This window comes from Leucopleurus acutus, assembly GCF_964270905.1.
Source record: "Leucopleurus acutus genome assembly, chromosome: 9".
NCBI lineage: Eukaryota > Metazoa > Chordata > Mammalia > Artiodactyla > Delphinidae > Leucopleurus > Leucopleurus acutus.
In genome coordinates this window covers 107,703,171-107,725,950 of record NC_139144.1, presented here as the reverse complement: position 1 = coordinate 107,725,950, position 22,780 = coordinate 107,703,171, and the positions used below count along the sequence as shown (strand labels likewise).

Below are 22,780 nucleotides of genomic sequence, written 5' to 3'. Positions count from 1 at the left end.
TCGTTTTCAGCCTAAAATCCTCAGAACCCGCCAGCCCCGGGGGCACCTAGCCCGGCCACTGCTCACATGGCTGAAGCACCAACTGGGGGCACCGGACACTGTGTAGGGAACCAAGCCCTTCACCACACGCTTCTAAGAAAGCTGCCCGCAATGTGAAAGCCTGGCAGGCAGTGGCCGCGGGGGCCTCCAGCCCACGCGGAGAGCGCCCGCTGGAGGGGCAGGCGTGGCGGGGCAGGACGGGGGCCCATCACTCTGCTCCCTGGAGGCCCTGGCCCACTGGGCACCTAGCTTTGCCCTGTTACCCCAGCAGCCTTTTCCACTGTCCCAGTTTTGGAGTCTTCCTCCGGAGCAGCTCTATCGTCTCTCGATAAGAAGTCAAACGAGCTCACTCTAGTCATGTAAAAAGCGTATCTTTAATTCTTTGGTGATTCACTCTGACACTCTTTTGAAGGCCTCGTAGCTTGATGTGAAAGAAGGAAACAAACCACACACAAAAAAGAGGTGTGCTCCGCAGCGCCCAGCACCTGCCGGGCCGAGCCCTGGCCGCCCGACATCGCTGCGGAACACGGGCAGGAAGCGTTCGGCACACGCACAAGACCACTGCTCGCCCTCGTGTGTGAGCATGTGCGGGGTTCATAAGTCAACAGTTTCCCCACCTGGAGAGAACACCTGGGAGGGGCCTGATGGTAAAAACTGACAAAGCACAAGATTTCACAGAGAAGAATTCTTTTCTGCTGATTCCCCAGCAGTGGCTACTCTCCTTCCGTGCACAGCCCTGGTCTCTGGCGCTGAGAGGCAGCACGGGCCTCACTGTGACCCCAGGTCCACTTCCCGTTCAGGAAGCCAGCTAGGTGTCTCAACAAGGCTCCTCCGGGCAGGCCTGAGCCCACACGCCTCACTCCTGGGAACTGGGATGTTCGCACCCAGTTTAGACACCCAGGTTTATGGTAACCTTCCAACCAAAGGGACAGCCCGTGAAGTCCCTGTTCAAATCGTATTTGTTCAGGGAAACTGCATCTACAACCCTGCCCCTCGCCAAGTCCAGCCAACGAGCGGCCAGGACCAGGAGGTGACGGTAAATCTGGGGAGAACAGCCACACGCCCATTCGAGGCAGAACAAGTTTTTCTGAATCCACACGGCCCTTCCAATCACCTCTATTTTTCTTTCAGTTACCCAGGAAGAGGCTAACGTTCCCAAATGGCCCATCTGCCTCGGGTGGCACTGCTCCCTGGCAGCCGGTGGCCAGGTCCGCGCAGTCCCGCGGGGCTCTGCACCCTGGCTCAGAACCCAGGACACCCGCCTTCCGGTGGGTGGATGGGACAGCTCCCCTGTCCTCCTCAAGACACACACACCCTGCTCCACATGAAAAGGGCCAGAAGGGGATTGAAGGGACAGAGCTCCCAACAGAAAGTTCTGGGAGAAGAAAGGGATAGACCTGATCCTTCCAGTTCCCTGTGCAGACGATGCTTTCTTGCCCTAGGTTCACAGAACTAACCTCACGACATACACAGAGACGTCACCCTGAAACAAGGGACCAAGGAAGGATCCACCTCTTCCTCCACATAACCTGCGGTGGCCAACCTGGCGACTTCCAGTGCTGAGAGCCAAGACGGGCACAAACGCTTCAAACTGACGAGTAATTCAAACTAGATTTACATCGGCCTTTAGACTCAGCCGGGGTCAGCCTGCATGCACAGCCATGCCGTCAGAAGTAACCCAGAACTTTCTACAGGGAACACACTTCAAAGACCCATCTGGGCTAAGAAATTACAGGTCAAGAAGCTGGAAGAGGGCAGAGCAGGGTCTGGAGAAAGGGGGTCACGAAGCCTCACTGCATCCAGAGGTGGGAAACCTCCCCTGGGGTAAGGGTGGGTCAGCACCCATCCACCTGACCACAGGACCCCTGGGGGCGGGTGTCAGGTTCTGCCTGTAACTCAACAGCAAGGCAGGGAGGCATGGCTGCAGCCGCAGGGCCCCCAGGAGAGGCTGGGCGGGTGGCCGCTCTGCGGGACCAGACTCCCAGCATGAAGTTGGAAGTTACACAAAGGGGCTCAGCTGCTGCCCACGACAACACACGGCATGCCATGATGGGAGACCGGCACCCCGCTTTAATGTGGGCTCCACGCGGCCTCCCCCCACCCGCCCGCCCGTCCGTCAGGCCAGGACGCAGCAACACAGGTGCCATCTCGGCCCTCGGGGGCCCCGGGAAGGCCGGGAGGCAGCCCCGCGGGGAGGCTCCGCGGCGGACACCCCGTGCACACCTGCGGGGAAGGCGGCCGGGGGCTCCCAGCTGCTGCCGGCCCGGTGGTCCTCGCCCTCACCCGGGGGGTGGGGCGCGTGTTTGGGCACAGAGGCCGGCCGGTGGGACTTCAGAGGGCGGGCACTGGTGCTGGCGGGCTGGCCGGGCAGCGCGTGCTGGCCTCGTCGCCGGCACTCCTCTGCGAAGGCGTCCTCGTCGGCCACACCTGAAAGCACAGGACGGAGACGGGCATGAGCCGCACAGCGGGAGGTCCTGGGGCCTCAACCGGATCTTCCCAGAGAGAACAGAGGAAACCAAAGCAGCGTGGAAATCCAGTGACAGCGGCAGCTCCCCACTCGGCCCCCAGGGGGTCGGCAGCGAATCCTGAAAGCACACTCGACCTTCAGGAGGGAGGAGGACGGGGCCCCCATGACAAATTTCACCCTCAGAATCGGCACAAGGGTGTCACCCCGGAGGAGTGGGCTCGGGCCAGCCATTGGTCTCTCTCTCAGGCAGCTGTGATGCCAGGACCTGCACAGCCCTGCGGCCACCCTGCTTCCCGCCCGCTCGTGCCACAGGGCGGCTGCGAGCTCTGGGCCGGGGACCCGCACGCACGGTCCCCTTCACCAGACACACAGCCAGGAACATTTCTCATTGCTCTCCACATCGTGTTTCTCTCGGTCTTTTCAAAAACAGAAGTTTTGCACATTAGGTGGAAACTAACAATAAAATTAAAAACCAATGATAATAGTTACCGAATAACTTCAAATTTCATTCTCTGGGAGGTTTCTGACCAGCAGTCACACGGCGGGTTGGCAGGGCTTAAGGGAAAGGCTGTCAGAAACCCGGTAACAATGCAGGCAGGACACAACCCGTCCGATGGGAGCAGTGACACCAGACGGTAGCCTTCCTGTGCCTCAACAACCCTGCTCCCTGGAGGGTGGCTGGGCCCGTCACCCAAACGACGACGTCCAGGGCGCACACCGCTGAGCCCCAAGCAGGTGACAGCCAGTGTGACCCGAGGTGCTCGCCCACTCGAGCTCTTCCCCAGGCAGACCCTCCCTCCATCGCTGCCGGGGCCCCCGCCGCCCCCCAAACCCCGCCAACGCGGAGGACGACAGGCCTGCAGAGATGCTCCCTGTAACGAAGACCTGCTCTCTCACGGGGGTGCGCGATTACAATCATTTCCGCACCATTTACACAACCCTGAGCGCCAAGTTCAATGCTGGGTACAGGCGTGGTGCCTCCCCTCCCTCTCCTCCAGACACCTGAGCTCAAGTACTGGCCCCGACCCGCTCTCACCACACCCGAGCTCACCGCACCCCGCTCACCGCACCCGAGCTCACCGCACCCCCGCTCGCCACACCCCGCTCACCGCACCCGAGCTCACCACACCCCGCTCACCGCACCCGAGCTCACCGCACCCCGCTCACCGCACCCGAGCTCACCGCACCCCCGCCCACTGCATCCGAGCTCACCGCACCCCCGCTCACCGCACCCGAGCTCACCACACCCCGCTCACCGCACCCGAGCTCACCACACCCCGCTCACCGCACCCCCGCTCACCGCACCCAAGCTCACCCCTCCCCCGCACACCGCACCCGAGCTCACCACACCCCGCTCACCGCACACCTGCTCACCGCATCCGAGCTCACTGCACCCGCGCTCAGCACACCCCGCTCACCGCACCGCGCTCACCGCACCCCGCTCACCGCACCCGAGCTCACTGCACCCCGCTTACCGCACCCGAGCTCACAGCACCCCGCTCACCGCACCCCCGCTCACCGCACCCGAGCTCACCCCTCCCCCGCACACCGCACCCGAGCTCACCACACCCCGCTCACCGCATCCGAGCTCACAGCACCCCCGCTCACCGCACCCCCGCTCACCCCACCCCGTCACCCACACCAGCCCCCCCACCCCGCGCTCACAGCGCCCCCGCTCCGCAGAGGATACCTCCTCTGACACCGCAAAGAAGTATGGTGACCCCGGGCGTGCATTTTAAGGCTCTCCTCGCCCTGTAGGGTCTCTGACATTCCCAGCACTGCTCCTCGTCTTTCCCAACAGCACATCCCCTCCCTCCAAGAGACGTGCGCGACCCGCTTGTGCGGCCAGCGCTCGGCGAGAGCACCTGGCAGTCGGCGCATGTGGCCTTGACCACCGTCACACCAGATGCCACCCCTAGCAGTCCCCTGGGGACCTATGGCCACCGTCACGGCGGCTTCTCAGAGTCAAACGGACCGCTGAGCTGAGGAAGCAGGCCCTGGGTGCGGCCGTCACATCTGCTCCCCGTCCCTCGAGCAGGGGCGCCCCTGTGCCCACCGAAGGGGGTCATCAAGCACCAACTGGACGCAGGCTTCACTCGAGAGCAGAGCGCTCCCAGAACACGCCTGTCTGAAAGAGGAACGTGTGCGAGCGAGGGTCCCAGGGCAGGGCCAGGGCTGGGGGCACTCAGGGCCATTCCACCCCCCGGGGGCTCTGCGGGGTCCAGACACAGGTATGACTCCCACATCCACGAAGCCCTCCCAGGGGAGGGGGCCCACGGAGCCGCGGCTAATAGAACACCACCACGGCGACTTGATCTCAGAATCCGCACTGGACGCGGCAGGTGGGGCAGCGTGGGCAGCCCCAGCATGGCCGCAGGGTCTTGCAGGCTCGCGGCCCCTGCGTCAGGGTCAGGGAGCTCGGCACCCAGCAGCCCAGCCACAGGCTCAGCTTGTCTCCACCTGGGGAGGCCTCCAGGGTGAGCAGCCGGCCCCTCCCCGGCTCCAGGCGCAACCACGCAACCACGCCCGGTGGCTTTGATGAGACCTTAAGGATGACACGTTGCCCACAGGTGTAGCCTGAGCATCCCAGGTGCTGGACAACACATATCAGCGTGTTCACTCTGAGTGGCTGCGTGACTGCGACGGGCCTAGACGTGGTAGGGGTGGGCATCCCAGGAGATAAGGGCACCCCGGGGGCCGGCCCGCCGCTATGTTACTCACCTCAGGTCAGTTCAAACCCACTGGGTCCCTGTCGGCCGCTCAGAAGAGGTGGTGCTCCCCCTGCCCCATTCCGCCCAGGGAAACCCCACCTGCAGGACCGCACGGCCGTGGGCACAGACGACACTTACCTGCCAGGCGGGCGCGGGAGGCCCGGTGAACAGACAGCGCCGGCTGCGTCCCGCGCAGGGCACGGCCACCTGCCCTGCTCCCTGACGGTCTTCAGCGGCGCCAGCGCACAGGCCGGGTGGCTCCCGTAGGACCCGCATCCGCCCAGCGTGCCCCCTCAGCCGTGCTGTCACCCCGGGGCCCCGGCTGCACACACCAGCCCGTCCCCAGGCCCCCGCCACCCCAGCTCTCAGGGCCGCTGGGCACGCTCCGTGTCTGCCGTCTGGTCAGAGGACGAAACGGTCACTAAGACGTTCCTCCTGGCGTTCCGGAACAACTCCCAGCGCACAGCACAGTATACACTCCAGGCCTTCAGGGTCTGGTGACCTCCCCGAAGACCGGGACCCGCTGTGGGTGAAGGTGGGGACCCCCTCCCCCGGCAGCCGCCCCGGGCAAATACTGGCGCCCTCCCACTTCCGGCCTCGCCTCTGTGAAGCCCCCTCCCTGCGGGCCCAGCCGCACCGTCTCTGGACCAGGGATTGTCCAGGGGTGGATGCAGGGGCCACAGCTGAGAGCCGGACTCTCGGGCTTGGGCTCCGAGGCGAGCCCTTCAGAAGCTGCGATGGACACACAGCTGGGCGCCTCACTGTCGCACGAGCTGGCCCTGGTGGACACCGTCACCTACACCGTCACCTCTGTGCCCCAGGCCCACCCTCCAACATCACGAGCCCCAGAGGCCCTGGGTCTGGAGCAGGGTGGTCAAGCCACAGACCCCACAAAGCCCCCATAGAGCTCCTCCATCTCTCAAGGGCCGGGAAAAGGATTTGGGAAAAGAAAGGGGGCTGTTGAGAAGCTTATCTGAGCGTCTCCGCTGGACACCTTCTGGAAGGAATCCCTCGTGTTCACTCAAGCGCTCATTCTGAACCCACTGCACTACACGCAGAATACCAGCAGGCACTGACAGACGGACAGAAGGGGCGGTCACCACACCCACAAGCGCAGCCAGCTGCAGGCGACACGGGACCCCCTGGTCCGAGAAGACGGCCCGCTGCTGCTGCCGCTCTGAATAAGGGCCATCAGCACAGCCAACTCCTGCCACGTCACGTGTTCACGACAGTGCCTGCCCTGCAGGGACCTGGCCTCACTGCACACAGCGGGGGTGAGCGGCCCCGTGCGGCCCGCTGTGTCCCACGGCTCCTGAGCAGGAGAGACGAGAAGCCGAGGGGCACAGGAGGCTCGGCAGACGTGCAGCGTGCGAAGGAGAGCGGGCAGCCCCGGAGGGCAGGGAAGGATGCCATCCTGCCCCGACCCAGGGCCGTTGTCCCCAGGCCCAGCTGCCGTCTCAGAACCGACACAGGCCTCTACCGCGTCTCCCCGCGCCGCAGCCCGGTTCGCCCCAGGAGCTGCCCTAGCTGCTCCAGGACGCAGATGGCAGAGGTCTGGAAACGGCCCCCAGCGAAGCCGGGCCCCGGAGACGCCCCCCGGGCCTGTTCAAGGGCAGAGGTGGCTCTGCCTTCAGGGCAGACGGAGCCAGGGACGCCAGTGCCCGGCCCAGCACCTGGGTGGAGGGGGAGCCCCTCCCCCGGAGGGCAGGCGTCTCAAGGCGACGTGAGAGGCCCCGGGAAAAGCAGCGCCGGAGCTCCAGAGGCAGACGCCAGACGCCTGGGCGAGGGCTCCACAGAGGCCTTGCTGGCGGCCTCTCCCGCATCCGCTCTGACGGCTCCAGTGCGTCCCAGTCTGTTCCAGGGCTTCCCCGTCGTGCCGCCTGGGGCTCCTCGTTCTCACAGCATCCCTCACGCCCCGAGTCCTCCCACAAGACCCGCCCCAGCTCCAAGGGCTTCGTCCGTCCCGAGTCGGGGAGGCCCAGGGGGCTGGACCACGTGACCCATGACAAGGGACTACCAGGCCTCTCCCTGAAGGCAGAGCAGAGCCCCGGATCTCCCTCCCCTGCAGGTGTGGGCGTGGGGAGGACTGAGCCGGCCTGTGCCACGCTCTGCCCTCAGACCCCTTTCCTCCCCAGCCCCCAGCAAGGCACCCTCGGCTACGGGACATAACCGCTGAAGCAGCAGAGACACCTCGGGCCTCGAGGGTGTGGCAGGGAGGCCGGGCCTCGGGCGAGGGGGTCCTGGACGCGGAGATCCGTCCTCTGAGGCCCAGCCGCCCCGGCTAAGCATGTGGGGCCCTGATTTCAGACGGCAGGAGGGAGGGACTCACGCCACTGGCCCAGCTCCATTCCAGGTTCAGAGGATGGGCTGTGAGTCCAGCTGCGTGAGGAGACACCGCCGCCCCTAAGCCCCGTCGCCAAAACAACTCCTGAGCCTGTGGTTCCCGAAGCGGAGAGGAAGGTTCCCAGATGGTGTCCAGCATGGTGGACGCTGCCCGGGAGGCCCACAGAGGCTCTCCTCAGCGAGACACTCTTCCCTAAAGACAGGATCCCTCTGACACCCAGACGACAGCCCAGGTGCCTCCACCACCCGCCCAAGAAAACGCCTGCAGCCAGTGCTCCTCCACTTTAAAGGAGGAGCCTTGGGCTCTGCGATGCTCGTTGCTAAACTCAGCATGGCCGGCAACCACTTTCAGGGAGGGGCGGGGGGGTCTTAGCACTCACAGGACCCCTCGTGCCTCCAGACCCCCCGGCCCCATGTGGATGGTGGAGTGGGCGTCCCAGGGTTGGCTCTTCTCTGAACAAAAACCTTCTCCAAAAGAAGGGCGCTGCCCACCAAGGGTCATGGGACACAAAATGCCGCCACACAGCAGACGCTTTGAGTTCGTCAGAGGAGGTGACAGCGACGTCCAGCACCTGCTAAGGACAGGAGAATGCGCCCCCCTCATGAGAAGAGAAGGCCCCCACGCAGGCCACCCACACCCGCCGTCAAAGATCCACGTGGGGCCCCTTGGTACAACCTAAACTTCCAAGAGCTGACGCCAAGAAGAGATGACCGCCACTCCCATCCCACCCCCCACTCCCAACATCACGCTTTCTGAAAGCCAACCACATTCTGGGCTTCTTTCTACAGCCTCTTCCAAAATTTCCATACGTTTCTGTTAGCTGCTGAAAGAGTCCTCTTCTATGGAAAATTCACTAATTGTTTCAGCAATTTACTACATAAAGGCGTAACACATGACTTGAAGAAAAATAAACAAGTCACATCCACTCTTACAACCCAAGCAGAATTTACTGTTTTGGCATAATTTCTGCTAACTTTTTCCTCTGAGAAATTAGCCATTAACACACATGAATTTAACTGAAGTTTACGTGGGATACAATTCAAGCATCCTTTTCATTTGGGAAACAGAAAACATCCTGCCTTGCAGCACCAAGTTAGATAAAATTTCAAAACAAAGCACCACCCGCCTGTGCCCCTGTGGCAAAGCTCCCTGAAGTCACCGAGGAACTATGCAGGGCTGTTCCGGCCGGCCGCCGTCCCTTGGGCACAACCACCAACCCACGTGCTCCGCTTCTTTCCCCAAATGGAGTCCCCATGCGCAGCAGGAATCTGGCTGATAACACGCAAATGAGAGCAAACTTCCTTATACAAAAACAGAACCGCTTGCTTCCAAATACGTACAATCCAACAGGCCGCGGCTGTGGCTGCTGTGTCCTTTCTCTGAGGGGTCGGGGCAGGGGTTAATCCCATACTCCTTCCTATCATGCATACCACTGACACCAACGTAGATGACTCAGACATCCAAAAATGCATCACTGGCCCAAGAGAGGATTCAAATATTCAGGGCCTGATAAGTGCCTGACACACGTGATGCTGCCTCGCTCTCAGGGACTCAGTGCTGGACACACGCAAACAGAAAACCATGACAAGACGACGAGGCGGAGGACGCGGAGACGAAAGCAGGGGCAGAGACGAGGAAGAGCAGGCGCCGCGCCCAGGATGGGGAAGAAAGCCAGGCACAGAGGCTCGCGGGGAAGCCTCGGGAGGCGGCACAGACCACGATGTGACGCGGGTGCGGCAGGGCAGGCGTCAAGGATGGGACAGGATGCAGGAAGAGCGGGCACACGGCCAAGTCGCCAGCACCTCGCAGGCGATTCTAAGCAGGGAGCGACTTAATTCTCGCTGCCAGACTGCGGGCAGGCGACACGGTGGCGACGCGTCAGACAGACCATCAGACGGACCGAGAAGGCGGTCACGCGAAGGGGGACCCAGTCAGGAGGGGCCCAGGCTCTGGCAGGTGGTGGGCAATGGTGCTGGCTGCGGCTGTGCGGACACGGCAGGACCACGGACCGAGGGTAAAGGTCAAGGAGACAACAGCAGGAACTCTCCTGTCCGAGCCCCTCTGAACTTAAGTCTTGCACAGAATCCACACCAAGGGTCGAAAGCTCCCGTCAGGGGCTGGTGGGGTTGGCCTCCCCCCAGCACCACAGCTGCGAGCGTCCTTCATGGTAACGTCACAGAGGGTGGAGCCCCTTAACCTGCTCTGAGGCATCTGCCCGCCTCTCCCGGTGGGTGGGCTTCACTCGTTTAACGTCTGTGGAGACAGCTGCGGGGCAGGCAGTTCAGCAACCTGCTCCTCGGGTGGGGAGTTCCTGAGGCATCACAGCACCCCGGGATGGAGGGCGTGGCCGGCCGGGCTCAGGCGGATGGGGCCCCACACTCACCCGGAAAGCAGGGGTGTCACAGCTCTGGCCAACAGCGCCTGGAGCTCGGATCTCACCACCACACACCCCCGGGGGTTGTACGCTTCGAGAACAATCACGACATGGAAACCCACCCAGGGAGGCAGAAGCAGAGCCAGCCTCTGCCCCCCGGCCTCCCGACCCCGGCACGTCGCTCTGCCCAGGAGCCGCCGAGCCCCCGGCACAAGGGGAAGCAGCAGAGGGAGAAGGAACCCAGCAGGCCGCGCTCGCAGAGCCCCAGGCCCACACTCCTCCGGCAGAGACCACCGTCTCTGGGGCCACGTGCCCGCTTGGCTGAAAAAGGCCCCGAGAGCAGCAGGGTAAGGATCGGGGCCTACGGAGAGGAAGCAGGGGCGAGGGCTGTGTGCTGTCGGGGGCACTCCTACCACCCGCTCCGTAAAGGACAAAGTAATGCTCTGATGCCCTGAGCACCCGCGGGACACAGGCCCGCCCTGAGGCGCAAGCCACCAGGCTTTCCTGCTCAGTCCTCACTCAGGCTGCAGGGACTGGACCGTGCGGCTGAAGCACGACTTCCATCAAGATGACCGAAGGGGCTTCCCTGGTGGCTCAGTGGTTAGGAATCCGCCTGCCGATGCAGGGGACACGGCTTCGAGCCCTGGTCCGGGAAGATCCCGCATGCCGCAGAGCAACTAAGCCCGTGCGCCACAACTACCGAAGCCCAGCGCCTAGGGCCCGTGCTCGGCAGCGAGAGAAGCCGCCGCAATGAGGAGCCCGTGCACTGCAACGGAGACCCAGCGCAGCCAAAAATAAAAAAATGACCGAAGGCTGTCGTAATAAACAATAACTGAAATAAATCATCAAAAAGAATAAACATTCTAATTTTGGTAGGGTCTTATATTCACAAAATCTTATTTTCCTAAAGACACAGTTTAATCCACATAAAAATCTCGAGTGATTCTAACTTCTTCTCGATACTGACATCCGTTAAAGACTTACTAAAAAACCATATTACGTAGACTAAGCGGCCATGTGCCATGAACTCGCAGTTGTTTCATCAAAGCACTCCACCAGCGGACACCACATGACAAAGTGCAACCCGGGCCAAAAAGAAGACCCAAAGGACAAGAGAACACAAGTCCTGAACAGTTGCGTGTTGAATGAGATTTAGTAGGTATTAACACTGGCAAGAAATCTGGGAAAAAGTTGGGTGTTTTTAACACATACAAATGTTCCAAGTAAATTAAAGAAGCAAACAGACATACAAGTGAAAGTACATAAAAAAATATGAAAATTTTTGGGCTTCCCTGGTGGCGCAGTTGTTGAGAGTCCGCCTGCCGATGCAGGGGACACGGGTTCGTGCCCGGGTCTGGGAAGATCCCACATGCCGCGGAGCGGCTGGGCCCGTGAGCCACGGCCGCTGAGCCTGCGCGTCCGGAGCCTGTGCTCCGCAACGGGAGAGGCCACAGCAGTGAGAGGCCCACGTACCACAAAAAAATTTAAAAAAATTTAAAAATGAAAATTTTTTAGTTGTGGAACATGTAGGACATTAAACAAAAGGCCACCCCCAAAAAACACACAGTATGTCAAATGAAAACATGACAACTGAAAAGGAAAATCACTTTAACAGAGCAAGCAAAGGCCTCATAAAACAATGATGTAACAGGGGCCTGTGAAATCAGGGAACAACTGCAGAAACACAGGGATGCCCGCCAACAACCAAGAGGCTCCATCCACCTCATACAGTAACCAGAAATTTGAAGTTTAACAATTGTTATCAGACAGTATTGACAAGTACGTTGGTAGGCACATACTCTCTGTGGAAAGCAATTTATGGCTTCCAGCTTTAAATGCCCACATTTCTCCACCCGACTATTCAACTTCTTCTAGGCACCCGATTCAACAGAACTCCTCCCCCAAGGACACGCACGCACGCCAACACCTCAACAGTCACGGGAACAAAGGAGCGCCGATGCTCCCCAGGCTGCACGAGACTCTCAGGCCAGAGGTGCGACGACGGGCGCCAACAGCCCCAGGCACAGACCTCGGGCTGGACGCCTGCCCCAGCCAGGCGCACGGGACCACAGCCGTTCCAGAAGCAGCTGGAACCCAGACCCTGCCCAGCAGGGCGGCCAGCAGCCAGCACCTGGCCTCCACAGGACCCTTCCGCCACACTCCTCCAACACGCGAGCACGAGCCGACTGCGCACGGTCCCCTCGGGCGGCCCGCGGCACGGGGCAGCGCAGGCGTCACGCGCAGAGACCGCCTCGCCTGCCCGCCTGCCCGGTCCTGGAGCCCGTGCTACCAGAGGCCTGGCGTCACCTCCAGCACGCCAGTGTGTCAGGTGAGAGCCCTCGGCCTCGGCTTGGGGCCGACAGCAGCAAGTGCAGCCCAGCGGGGTGCAGGCTCCGGGCACCTCCTCACTGCCGCTGACTGAGGGGCGGCAGAGGGGAAAATGTTCCCCCAAAGTGGAAAGACGGCAGCAGGAAAGGGTAACTCTTCCCTGGAAGCAAACGCAAACCAGAGTGTGAGGGAGGTGTAAAGCCCAGTGGATGAAGGGGCTCACCAGGAAGCTCGGGCGTCTGGCTGCCTCGCGCTGGGAGGGGCACAGCCACGCCCCGTGGGTGGTCCCCATCTTCCCCCTTGTGCAATCACAGGGGTGTATTTATCACCTCTTTGGTAAATGCAAGATTTTTTTAGGAGCTCCAGAAACATTTTTAATTAGGAAGAAATCCCACATCATCCCATTTTCAAGTATAAACCACTCAAAGAGGGGAAATCATTTGGCGGTATTTTTTTGGTACAACCAGAAAAGAGTGGTTTCTGAACGGGTGTCAGCTAACACTCCGAAGACGCTGGGGGTGGTCTTCACACGCTGTAGTACATGGCACACCACGCGGCAACTGGATATAAACCCACTCATACAGTTCACGCGTCTTGAATACCTTAAATGACTCCTATTCCCCGCTGGCTTCTGCCTGATGCTGGCCATCCCAGTCAGAGCTCAGCGCCCTCAGACACCTGTGCTGGTGGCCGTCCAACCAGGTTCCCTAGTGAGTCGGCTAACATATGTATGTATGTAGGTACAGTGTGTATGACAGTAAATTGTGCAACAGTGGAACTCGGGGTTTAACAGCTTTGTCCACATTTGAAGATACTGGTACCTGACATCCTCTTAAGGAAATGCCACCTCCAACACTTAAGCTGGAAAGTCACTGGAATTACTGTTTCAAGAAGAAAAATAGCTACATGACTTTTTAGATTTTTGGTACACACATCAAGAACTGTGTGCAAACTGGAATGTCCTGTGTACTGATCCTCAAAACCAATAAATCTCGATTATTGAAAAAGAATTAGGGGAACAAGCCTAGTATTAGTCTCTTAAGACCGTGGTCACACTGTGCCCGCCCGCTGCACCTACCTGGGGTGGAGGGATGGCCACCAGAACGTTGGGACGGCCCCTGGAAGGACCGAAGTCTGACCACTACTTCCAGGAAGGCCTCAAAGAGGCCACCTCCCCCTCCCGGCTTCACCGCCTGCAGTACTCTCAGGCACGTCCACACCCTGCCCGCGGGCTCGCGCTGCCGTCCAGCTGAGTGGAGCTCCGCAAGGGCAGGGAACTCCCCGCATCACACGCTAAGGAAATGTGGTCTTCTCTACGAGACGACGGGAGAAAGGATGCAACGCTGCTTCTGCTACAGCACGCCCAGCTCTGGGTCCTACAGCCCTGGGACATGCTCCAGGTAAGAAAGTCCTGTTCTCGTGATGTCCTACTGATGCCTTGAATGCCTCTGGGGACGGGGACCAGGACAGGACGAGGGAAGGGGTGGGGAGAACAGCACGATGCTGCTGTGCTCTGTGTTCCTTTCAAGAAGCAAATCAATCCTACTGGGATAGAAAAGGACAAGTAATAAGCTGCTATAGTTACCAGACTGTGAAACTTACCCCCACCACGGACTATTCAGTGGTCCAAAGAACAAAGAAATGTCATGAACCAAGATGCACCCCCCCGTCCTCCCAAACCAGACCTGGTGGCTACTCGGCACACTCGGACTGGGAGACACGGTGCTCCCAGGCTCCCAGGGCAGCATTCCAGGGGCACTGGAAATGAGTGCCATGGGATGATTTATACAACAGACACTTAGGGAATGCCTCCAGCATCACGGGCTAGGGCGAAGCAGCAAGAAAACGGGCAAAGCCTGCCCTCATGGGGTCTGTATTCCTATGGAGGTTGGACTGCAGAAGAGGAGTCTTTGTTCCCTGAATGCTGGGGCCAGAGGGAAAAGGAGAAACAGCCATGGCTCTCCACAAAGTACAGAACTCACCCGGGGCCAAAACCTCAGTTAATGCCTTTGTATGTAGTTTGGTAAGAACAACTTACAGAGCGCACGAAGCAAGGAGCAGAGACGCACTTCTAAGCAAAGGGCAAGCACTGGGTCCTCTGACGCCCAATTCCACTTCTAGTAAACAAGACTCTCTCCAAAGTCCCAGCCAGGGCTAGTCTTTGGAAATCCATGATCACCATGATTTCTAGATTTCTGATTGACAGAGAAACAGCTGTTGTAACCTTCCCTCCTCTGACCTTTTCAAGTAGCAAGATGAAATAACTAATTTAGTCACCAAAAAAAGAAAGAAAAAAAGTTGTCTTACTCCATTTTAACCACTCGTCATACTCAGTACTAAATCTCCATCTAATTAGAATAGAATTGCAAGGAATCGCAGACTCAAAGGTCCCGAGACAAGTCACCCGTGACCAGCTCTAAAGGCAGAAGCCTTAGACTGACTTTAAGGACGCAAGAAACGGTGACTGAGGAAGAACCTAATTATTTAAGCAAATGTTTCTAGACTTGCAGCATTAAACCACCCACTCTGAAAGTACCAATCACCTCAAAAATAACTCAAAAGGAGGCAGAATCTCGTACCTCATTAAAAAAAAAAAAAAAAAAAGGCCACTGGGTCATACAGTGCAACCTCCACTTGACCACACCATATCAAGTGCTCAAACTCACTCCACAATTCTGGGCTTGACAGCCTCCTGAAATAGTAATAATTATCCCATTACTAAACTTGCTGATGGCTGACCACTGAGAAGCAATAGCAGAGACAATTAAATGAATTACAAATTACTGTTGGATTCTCTAAAAATAAAAATATTTTCATGTGATTATGTAGTGCTGAAAGGAGAAACCAGAGCAGTCCCTGAAGAGGCTGAGGACAGCTAGTGGGTAATCAAGCAGGAACGGTGAGGCTTTAGTAGACAATAAACACAGTGAAAACTGACTGGAAAGATGCTGCCCACAAATAATGTCCCTGGAGCTTCCCCACATCTGTACTGAAGACTCCAGCAGGCCAGATACACAGGTTACAAGAGTAACTTCAGGGAAGTCTAAAGCTACCTCTGCAAACTTCTACAATGTGCCCTTTGTGGACCCCCAAGAGGAAGAAAGATGAGCTACCGGGGCAGGTGTGACCAATGGTATCATCTGTATCACAAAGAAGCAGTAACTGGGCTGCTAAAAGCAAAGCTGGAACCTTTGGAACCTGAACCGAAAAGGCAGGAATGAGGCAACTGGCCATCAATGAACTACATCAAAGCAACGGAGGTGCAAACCGCAGCGAACGAGAACACAAAGCATGAGTGAGAGAAGCACAGCACACTGCTGCCCCCTCAAAACTGTGCTCCGGGGAGCTGAACAGAAGACCTCCATCCTGAGCCACTGTTACGATAACCCCCCGAGCATGGAGGAGACGAGTGCACACATGATGTGACAGCCCCGCGGCAGGCTCTCCCAGACGGTGGGCTCCGCTGCAAAGGCATTGAGGGCTACAGGAAGATTTTTGGATTTTTAATCGGAAAGCACAGGGACTAACAAGTGACCAGACCTGTAACGTGAATTAAATGCTCTTGTCCCAAGCCGCTCCTTACGTGGTGTCACTAGCAGTGCTGCAGCAACACTCACCTAACCGTTCACAGCTGTTTCACAGCACACTGGACCCAAGGCTGCGGGAACGAACCTGACTGCTTCCAAGTACTCAGCAAACAAGACCCGATAGCAACAAGTTCTCTTTCCTATTTAATTAACATTCCTATCACCAGACGTGCAGAATAACGGCAATTTTCAAAGTGGGAATGGTGAACGTGTGACTGTGACGCTCCCCTCAAAACATGTCCCCAGAAGAGGTTCATCTTCCACCTGCGCCCTCAAGCGGAGCGACTTGCTCACAGCCGGGGCTGCACTAAACCCGACCATCCCGGGACGCTCAGACGTGTGAAGCCAAGGTTCCAATAAGACGCTTCCTGGACACCAACAACTATGGGCTGGACGAGACTTCTCTTCATTTACCTGGTGTCCTGAGGGGGCCATCGAGCCTGTTCTACCGAATGGTGCGTTCCACCCACCAATGAGAAATACAATCTCCAAGTCAGGGAACTGGCAGCCGTTCCTGTGAGCCTCTCACTTAGTAACAGAGAAACCACCTATCCTGACAGCAACAACGAAAGCAGACTTTCTGGTACTAGGGTTTTAGTTTGTGAAAGGAGATTCTACAACGTGGCTTCCCAGCGTGTGCTGTGCCTACACCTTCTCCACAGGCTCCGTGAGCTAAGACGGCGGGGCACACGGAAGCCCCTTTCCTTGTCTTCCCGGGTCCAGCTGTCTTCCAATACTTACATTCAAGTTTGCAATGTCTTTTTTAACACCTTCTTCTAGCAGTTTCACACCGCTTAGTCCCAAAACAAACTCGAGTGGGGTAGTATAAATACAATCAAACTCTTATTTAATATTCCTCTGGCTGGAATTCCAGTTATCAATGGTTATCGTGACAGATTATACTCATTGAACAACAAAAGAAATACCTTTACCTGTGCCCACACCTGTATGTTCCATGACTTTACTACGCATATTATCTTTAAATGAACTGGCATCGAACATAACCTAGAAAACTGCAACATATTCTGAAGAATGGAAAACTGGACAGCCGTTTCCTCCCTCACCAAAGAAATGTTCAATAAATTGCTAATCATTATTCAACACTGATAGGAAAATTTTCATACGCACTCCAAATACACCAAAGAACACACGTAACTGAAGTCCAGCATCGGCCTTAGTGACCGGACACAGCAGGAGTGAAAGGACTCTGGCAGCCCAGGCACAAAGTCACACACACACACGCAGGAGGCCTCGCCCCACTCAGGAAAGAATGCACCAAACACATTTGCATTTATTTTCTTTTTTTTTTTTAAGCAAATGACAAAGACCCAGTTTACCAGCTTAACTTTTTAAACCTAAGCTTAACACGTTACATATTTAAACAATTGTCAAAACTTACTAAGTTGCCAGCATTCATGCACAACTAGAAAACATCCTCAATTTATATTAAACCAGAAATGTATTACCATTAATTCATTAATATCTTTCACTACTAAATACTGAAAAAACTTGAAATTACTCTGTGGAAGATGCGCCCTGGCGACGTTAACTTCACAGCAGCTGACACTACTTGGCTCATGTTTCAAACACAATGGAAAAGCAGGTCCGTGCTGGTGTTAGTGTACGGAAGAGTCACGGCCACCTTGGATTACGTTTAATAAAAAAGCAAAGTGCATACAGAGATTTACAACAATTTTAAAGACAAAAAAAAATGGTCCTATCATGTGGTCCCAACAATAAACTCAAAAGTCTATGACAAGTAGGGCTCCGATGAGCTGTGTATAAATACTTTAGATTAAGTACAGTTACACTGAGAGTCGAGTTCATGTGACATCTTCAAAAAAATGTTCCTGCCAATCCTCCCATGGCGCGCGCCAGAGGGGACGCTCTGCTGCACACGTGCGGCGAGCTACTTGTTATCCAAGCGCAGCAGCTGCTCCTTACCATTTATCGTCAAGGACTTCAGCTGGCCGTCTTCTTCGACTTCCACTCTCTCTTGACCATTCTCGACAATCCTGGGGGGGGCGGGGGGGAATGAGGGGCATTTTACAGTCTTGTTATCAAATATGTAAACACGTATGTGAATATAAATGCATATTTTTACAGGACTTGCCACAGATATACGTGCAATTACTAATTTTGTGGCTGAAGCCAACCTGCTGAGGACAGACGTTTCTTAAAATCTGACACTGAACACGGGCACAGGCACTAGCAGTCAGAACGGTCCCGGTTTCACTATGAATGGTTCCATTTTACCATCCAACACACTATTACCCATGAACATGGCTCTAAGTAAGGGTGATGTCTAATATATAACACTGAGCAAAAATTCAGAAGGAAAAGCTCTAAATCGGAGATTAAGATTCTCATGGTACCAGACAGACTTAACATACAACCCGTATGTCACACGCTGGAGGGTGTGCAAAGAAAATGTGGCACCAATGAAACACCACACCTACTTCGTAGAAATATGAACTAGAGAAGATCACTGTACCTCTTTGTAGTGATTTTTCTGCCATTAACCACTTTAGTAGAAGTTGATATAGATTTGTAGTTGCCCATCCCACTGCCACCAAATGCCGTGGAAGAGAATGAAGTGAGGCCCCCATGACCTAGTGAACCAAAGGAAGTGAATCCTGTAGGAAAACAGGAAAGAAAGATTAGAGACTAGTACGTCCACTGTTGATTTAATGCACACATTTCCATCAGAGCTACAGGGCAGGAGGAACCCCCCCCTTTCCAAAGGGCTCTGCTGGGCTTCCCTGCACTTCACCCTACTGAAGGGGAGCAACTTGGAGCCATGCATCTCACAGGAATGGGGTGAAGTTCCCGCCACAGATGGGCAAAGCCAACTTGCTTCTGACTTGCCCCTTGTAATTGTGACCACAGGAAATAAAAATCTGAATTATTAACAAGCTGAAACAATTTTAGAAAGAATAACACCAAGAATTATCTGGAAAAGCACGGGTCTGCAGTTCACGGACTAATTCTCAATTACATGGTGATCGACTGCGGACACTGACTTCCACAGCCACGCCAAAGCAAGCCAACTTCGATGTTGAGACTGCTTGCTTGTTCAAAGAACTTACCTACCTGTCCCACTCCAAAAGGCCCACATCACAGCACACGTTGCACACTCCCTAACAACTCTTCCTGAGGCTCCTTAAAGGTAAGGACTGCGTCCCACACACATTTCTTAAATGAAGTTCTGTTGTGATATTTTTAACCAGCTCTATTTTACTCTCCCTCACACTTGAGCACACTACATGGCATGTAACGAAAGGATCTGCTGGATAGACGTGCACCGACACGTGCCCTGTGTAGTCAAGTCCAGCGGCATTTGAGAAGAGCCCTTGCAGGTGCATTGTGTGGGGTGGCCTGTACGAGGAGCACAGCCAGTTCTCACCACAGAGCGTTTAAACAAAAATGAGCACCAGAAACACAGCAGCTCCTCTGTTAAGAGGAACTGGGTGAGCTTCAAAGAAAAGCTAAGATTACAATTCTTCAGGTGAAACACAGGGTTGCATCAGGCCGTGCGCACATGACTGCAGCTGGCGGACGGCCTGTACATCAACAGCTAAGCTCTGTGCGGCAGCGAACACAAGTGACCACGCCTCACCTGGGACTCAGCTTGGCTCTGGTCACACAGAGACCGCATTAAAGCCCCACCTCCTGACCCCATCAACCTGGACTCTCCTAAGATACTGGAATTTTTTTTAACTGCTGAGGTTAGATAAAAAAGGATTTAGTGAGATTGTCTAAGCAGGTTATTTCACAGTTATTTATCTCAAAACACCTTACTCCTTTTAACCAGAAATTTCATTAAATGCTGGCCACCTTTAACAGTTAAGATCAGAAGTAGGTTTTCAAGTATAACATTCTTGGGAAGATTAGGAAAAAAATGTAGGTTACTAAGCACAGCCTTGTACACATAAAAAATACTGGCAAATCTGCTAAGCTGTTCTACCAAAAGGCATTATACACATACTGCAAAGTGCCCGAACTAGAAGAGCACCGCACTGACGTCTGATCACACGTTTAGTACCTGTATCAAAAGAAGAAAATCCCCCTCCAAAAGAGGGAAATCCACTGAAAGTGGAGAAAAACGACCCCGTGCCTCGGTTCCGGCTTCCGCGGGGGCCCCTTCGATTCCCAAAGAAGTCCTCAAACGGGTCTTCTAAAAACAAACAAAAGTGCTTTGTGAAATCTTGATTCAATTTTGCTTTTTCACAGGAGAGCTTCAATAAGGGTTAATGCCTTATGATACACTGTTCCATTAGGAACAAAAAACTTACCAAGACATTACAACAATGTAGCGTATCTACAGAGCAGCCAGAAGTCCATCTAACCAGCAGTTTTACTTACCTGTTTAACGCAACTAAAGCTAGAATACATCAGGGATTTACAACAAACAAACAAAAAAACACAACACTATAAATATAAAACTCAAGGCCATCAATCTGCACTACAGACTTGGACAGAGAGCTGTTTTAACATAGCTTTTTACTGAAAGTTCTGGTAGACACTGTCCCAGCTGATGCCATTTAAAAGGCTAGGATTTCACACCTAAGCAGTCGTACTGCATGGAGTCTGGGTTGCCTTCTCCAAAGTCACTCAGGAATAAAAACAAAAATGGATTTTTCGAACGTATTTACGTGTAACGCAAGAGAACGCTGTAGCAGAGTGAGGCCAAATTTAACAGCCGGCGACTCTGGGCCAAGCGCTAAGGGATCCCTTTGACTTTTCTGTAAGCCTGACATCTCAAAAAAATTAGGAAGGATAAGCTGAAGTCAAATCTGAATAAATGTTAACTGGCAGACACTACATTATACTTTAATGGAAAATTACTGACGTGAATAGGCATCGTATTCCTACTGGAGATACCAAAATGCTCCTGAAAATAAAAATAAGATTAGCCTGGACACTTTAGGGGCTTTTTTTGGTTGTTATTATCAATCAGTGAGCACCTACTGAAAACATGAATTATACAAGCTTTTAAAAAAATTCACTGAGGTTCTATGAAATTAATCAGCGCTATACTTTTTTTTCGAGGAAACGGGAATTCTTTAAGAAATGAAAACAAGGACTCCTGATGGATGAGTACGCTAGAAATGCACATTGGGGAAGGAGAAAAGCAACCCATGACACACAAACTACAGAATCAGCACGGCATATTTTTAAGACAAGGCAAGAGTGACCAAAGCAGGAAGTTAATGCATTTGAGTAGTGAAATGAAAGAAATAAAAGTAAACAGAAAAATAAACACACAGTGAGCACAAAACCAAGTAGAAACTGAGATTCACGGCGCACTCGTGTTTGCAGACGAATGTGGCCTGGCAGCGTGCCACGCCCCCAGGGTGACCGGCAGTGACCTGCAAGGGTGTGCGAGAGGTTACGTGCGCTGTTGCTCACAGACCCTGAGGGATGACCAAGGGCCAGGCAAGGCCAAGGCAGCTTAAGCAATACTCAGAATGGGGGCGAGGACAGGGGTGGCAAAACGACATGGCCGCGCGCGCCTAGAGCCCGTGCTCTGCAACAAGAGCAGCCCCGCTCGCCGCAGCTACAGAAAGCCTGTGCTCAGCAACGAGGACCCAAAAATAAATAAAAAAATTTTTAAAAGCAAAAACAAAAATAAAAACCTACAAGGCCTCTCTTAAATAAGAGAGCTATGCAAAGTACACGAAAACAGGCCTGAAGAAGGAAACATTTAGAAAACCTGGTCACTGGTGGCCTGTTGAGAGGCGAGAAAGAAGGAATGCTAGAGGGAGAAGGCGTGAACATGTGCACAGAGACCAGGTCCACCGCCCCAAAGGGGGCCCGAGCCCCACGCAGCACTGGGCAAGGGCCTCTGCTGTGAACAAGAAAGCTCCAGGGCCTGCTGGTCTTGCGCTTAATTCCCACGTTCCACGGTAAACGCCACTGTTTTCAAACACAACTTTAAGAAATTCATTTACCAGCTACCTTGTGAACAGGGCTTACAGTCCCATTATTACCATATTTAGAAGTGTAAGTAGAAAAATGGACCATAAACTTTATCTAGAGCTGGAGACATTCTGTAAATTTCTTCAGAGACTTCATCCTGTTCAAATAAAATACAAGCGTTCTATTTACTAAGTCACCTTTTACCTTATTATCACGGCCTACACACCTGCAGTGACACATTCTCTATGGATCCGAGCTACAAGATGGCAGATAATTAACATTCTTATGTTACAACCACCCACGTTAAGACACACAAACGTAATATAACAAGTACAGTTTGAACTCACAGTGCAGTAATTTTCTCTTTCAAGCAGTAGCCGTTAAGAAGAACCTACAGGACCAGCTTTAGATTTTCACTATCCATATGAGTTCCTAAACGATGTGCTGTTCTGCACATGCTCTAAAGTTTTAGTTTACACTGAATCACGTTGTTTGCGTCCTTCTGCAATGTTCCTTTTATTACTGCCATAACAATTAGTTATGTTACAATTTAAGGTTCATACAGCAACTAAATCTTTAAAGGTTGTTCACAAGGCTTTTGAGACCAACTTAAACCAGTGTCCATGTGATACCACCACTGAACAAACGGTTTTAATTTGTTCACATGAAGCTAAATTAAGCCTTTCATAATTATAAGATCACCTTCTTCAGAAGCTACTTCAAAAGATGGTTGAGTAGTATGTTGTAAGAAGGCCAGCTAGCTTTTCAATTACATTTTCTTGTACTTTTGTATTTTTAAAATCTTTTATCTTGCATATTTTTCTATTATACAGCCTAAATATGACTTTCTACAATTCAAGTAGTCACCGTATTTTAACATGTAATTTCAGATATTACAGTTAACCCTAAAAATGAAAAGTCTCATTTGTAACAGTCATGGTGACACCAAAAAACACATTAAAAAAAAATGTCATGATTATAGTGATGTGCTGTTAACAGGTGCCACTG

The 22,780-nt window shown here is 54.2% G+C and overlaps 1 protein-coding gene across 1 annotated transcript in view; it reads right to left on the bottom strand.

Moving 5' to 3' along the window:
- Positions 1-22,780, bottom strand: part of DNAJB6 (DnaJ heat shock protein family (Hsp40) member B6) — a 54,377-nt gene that overhangs the window by 2,015 nt on the left and 29,582 nt on the right. Inside the window, exons 6-9 of the mRNA XM_082846027.1 lie at positions 19,896-20,027; positions 18,345-18,486; positions 17,795-17,865; positions 2,263-2,466 (exon numbers count right to left, since the gene is read on the bottom strand). Of these exons, the coding sequence (XP_082702153.1) occupies positions 2,263-2,466; positions 17,795-17,865; positions 18,345-18,486; positions 19,896-20,027 (549 nt within the window). The remainder of the gene's footprint in view (positions 1-2,262; positions 2,467-17,794; positions 17,866-18,344; positions 18,487-19,895; positions 20,028-22,780) is intronic.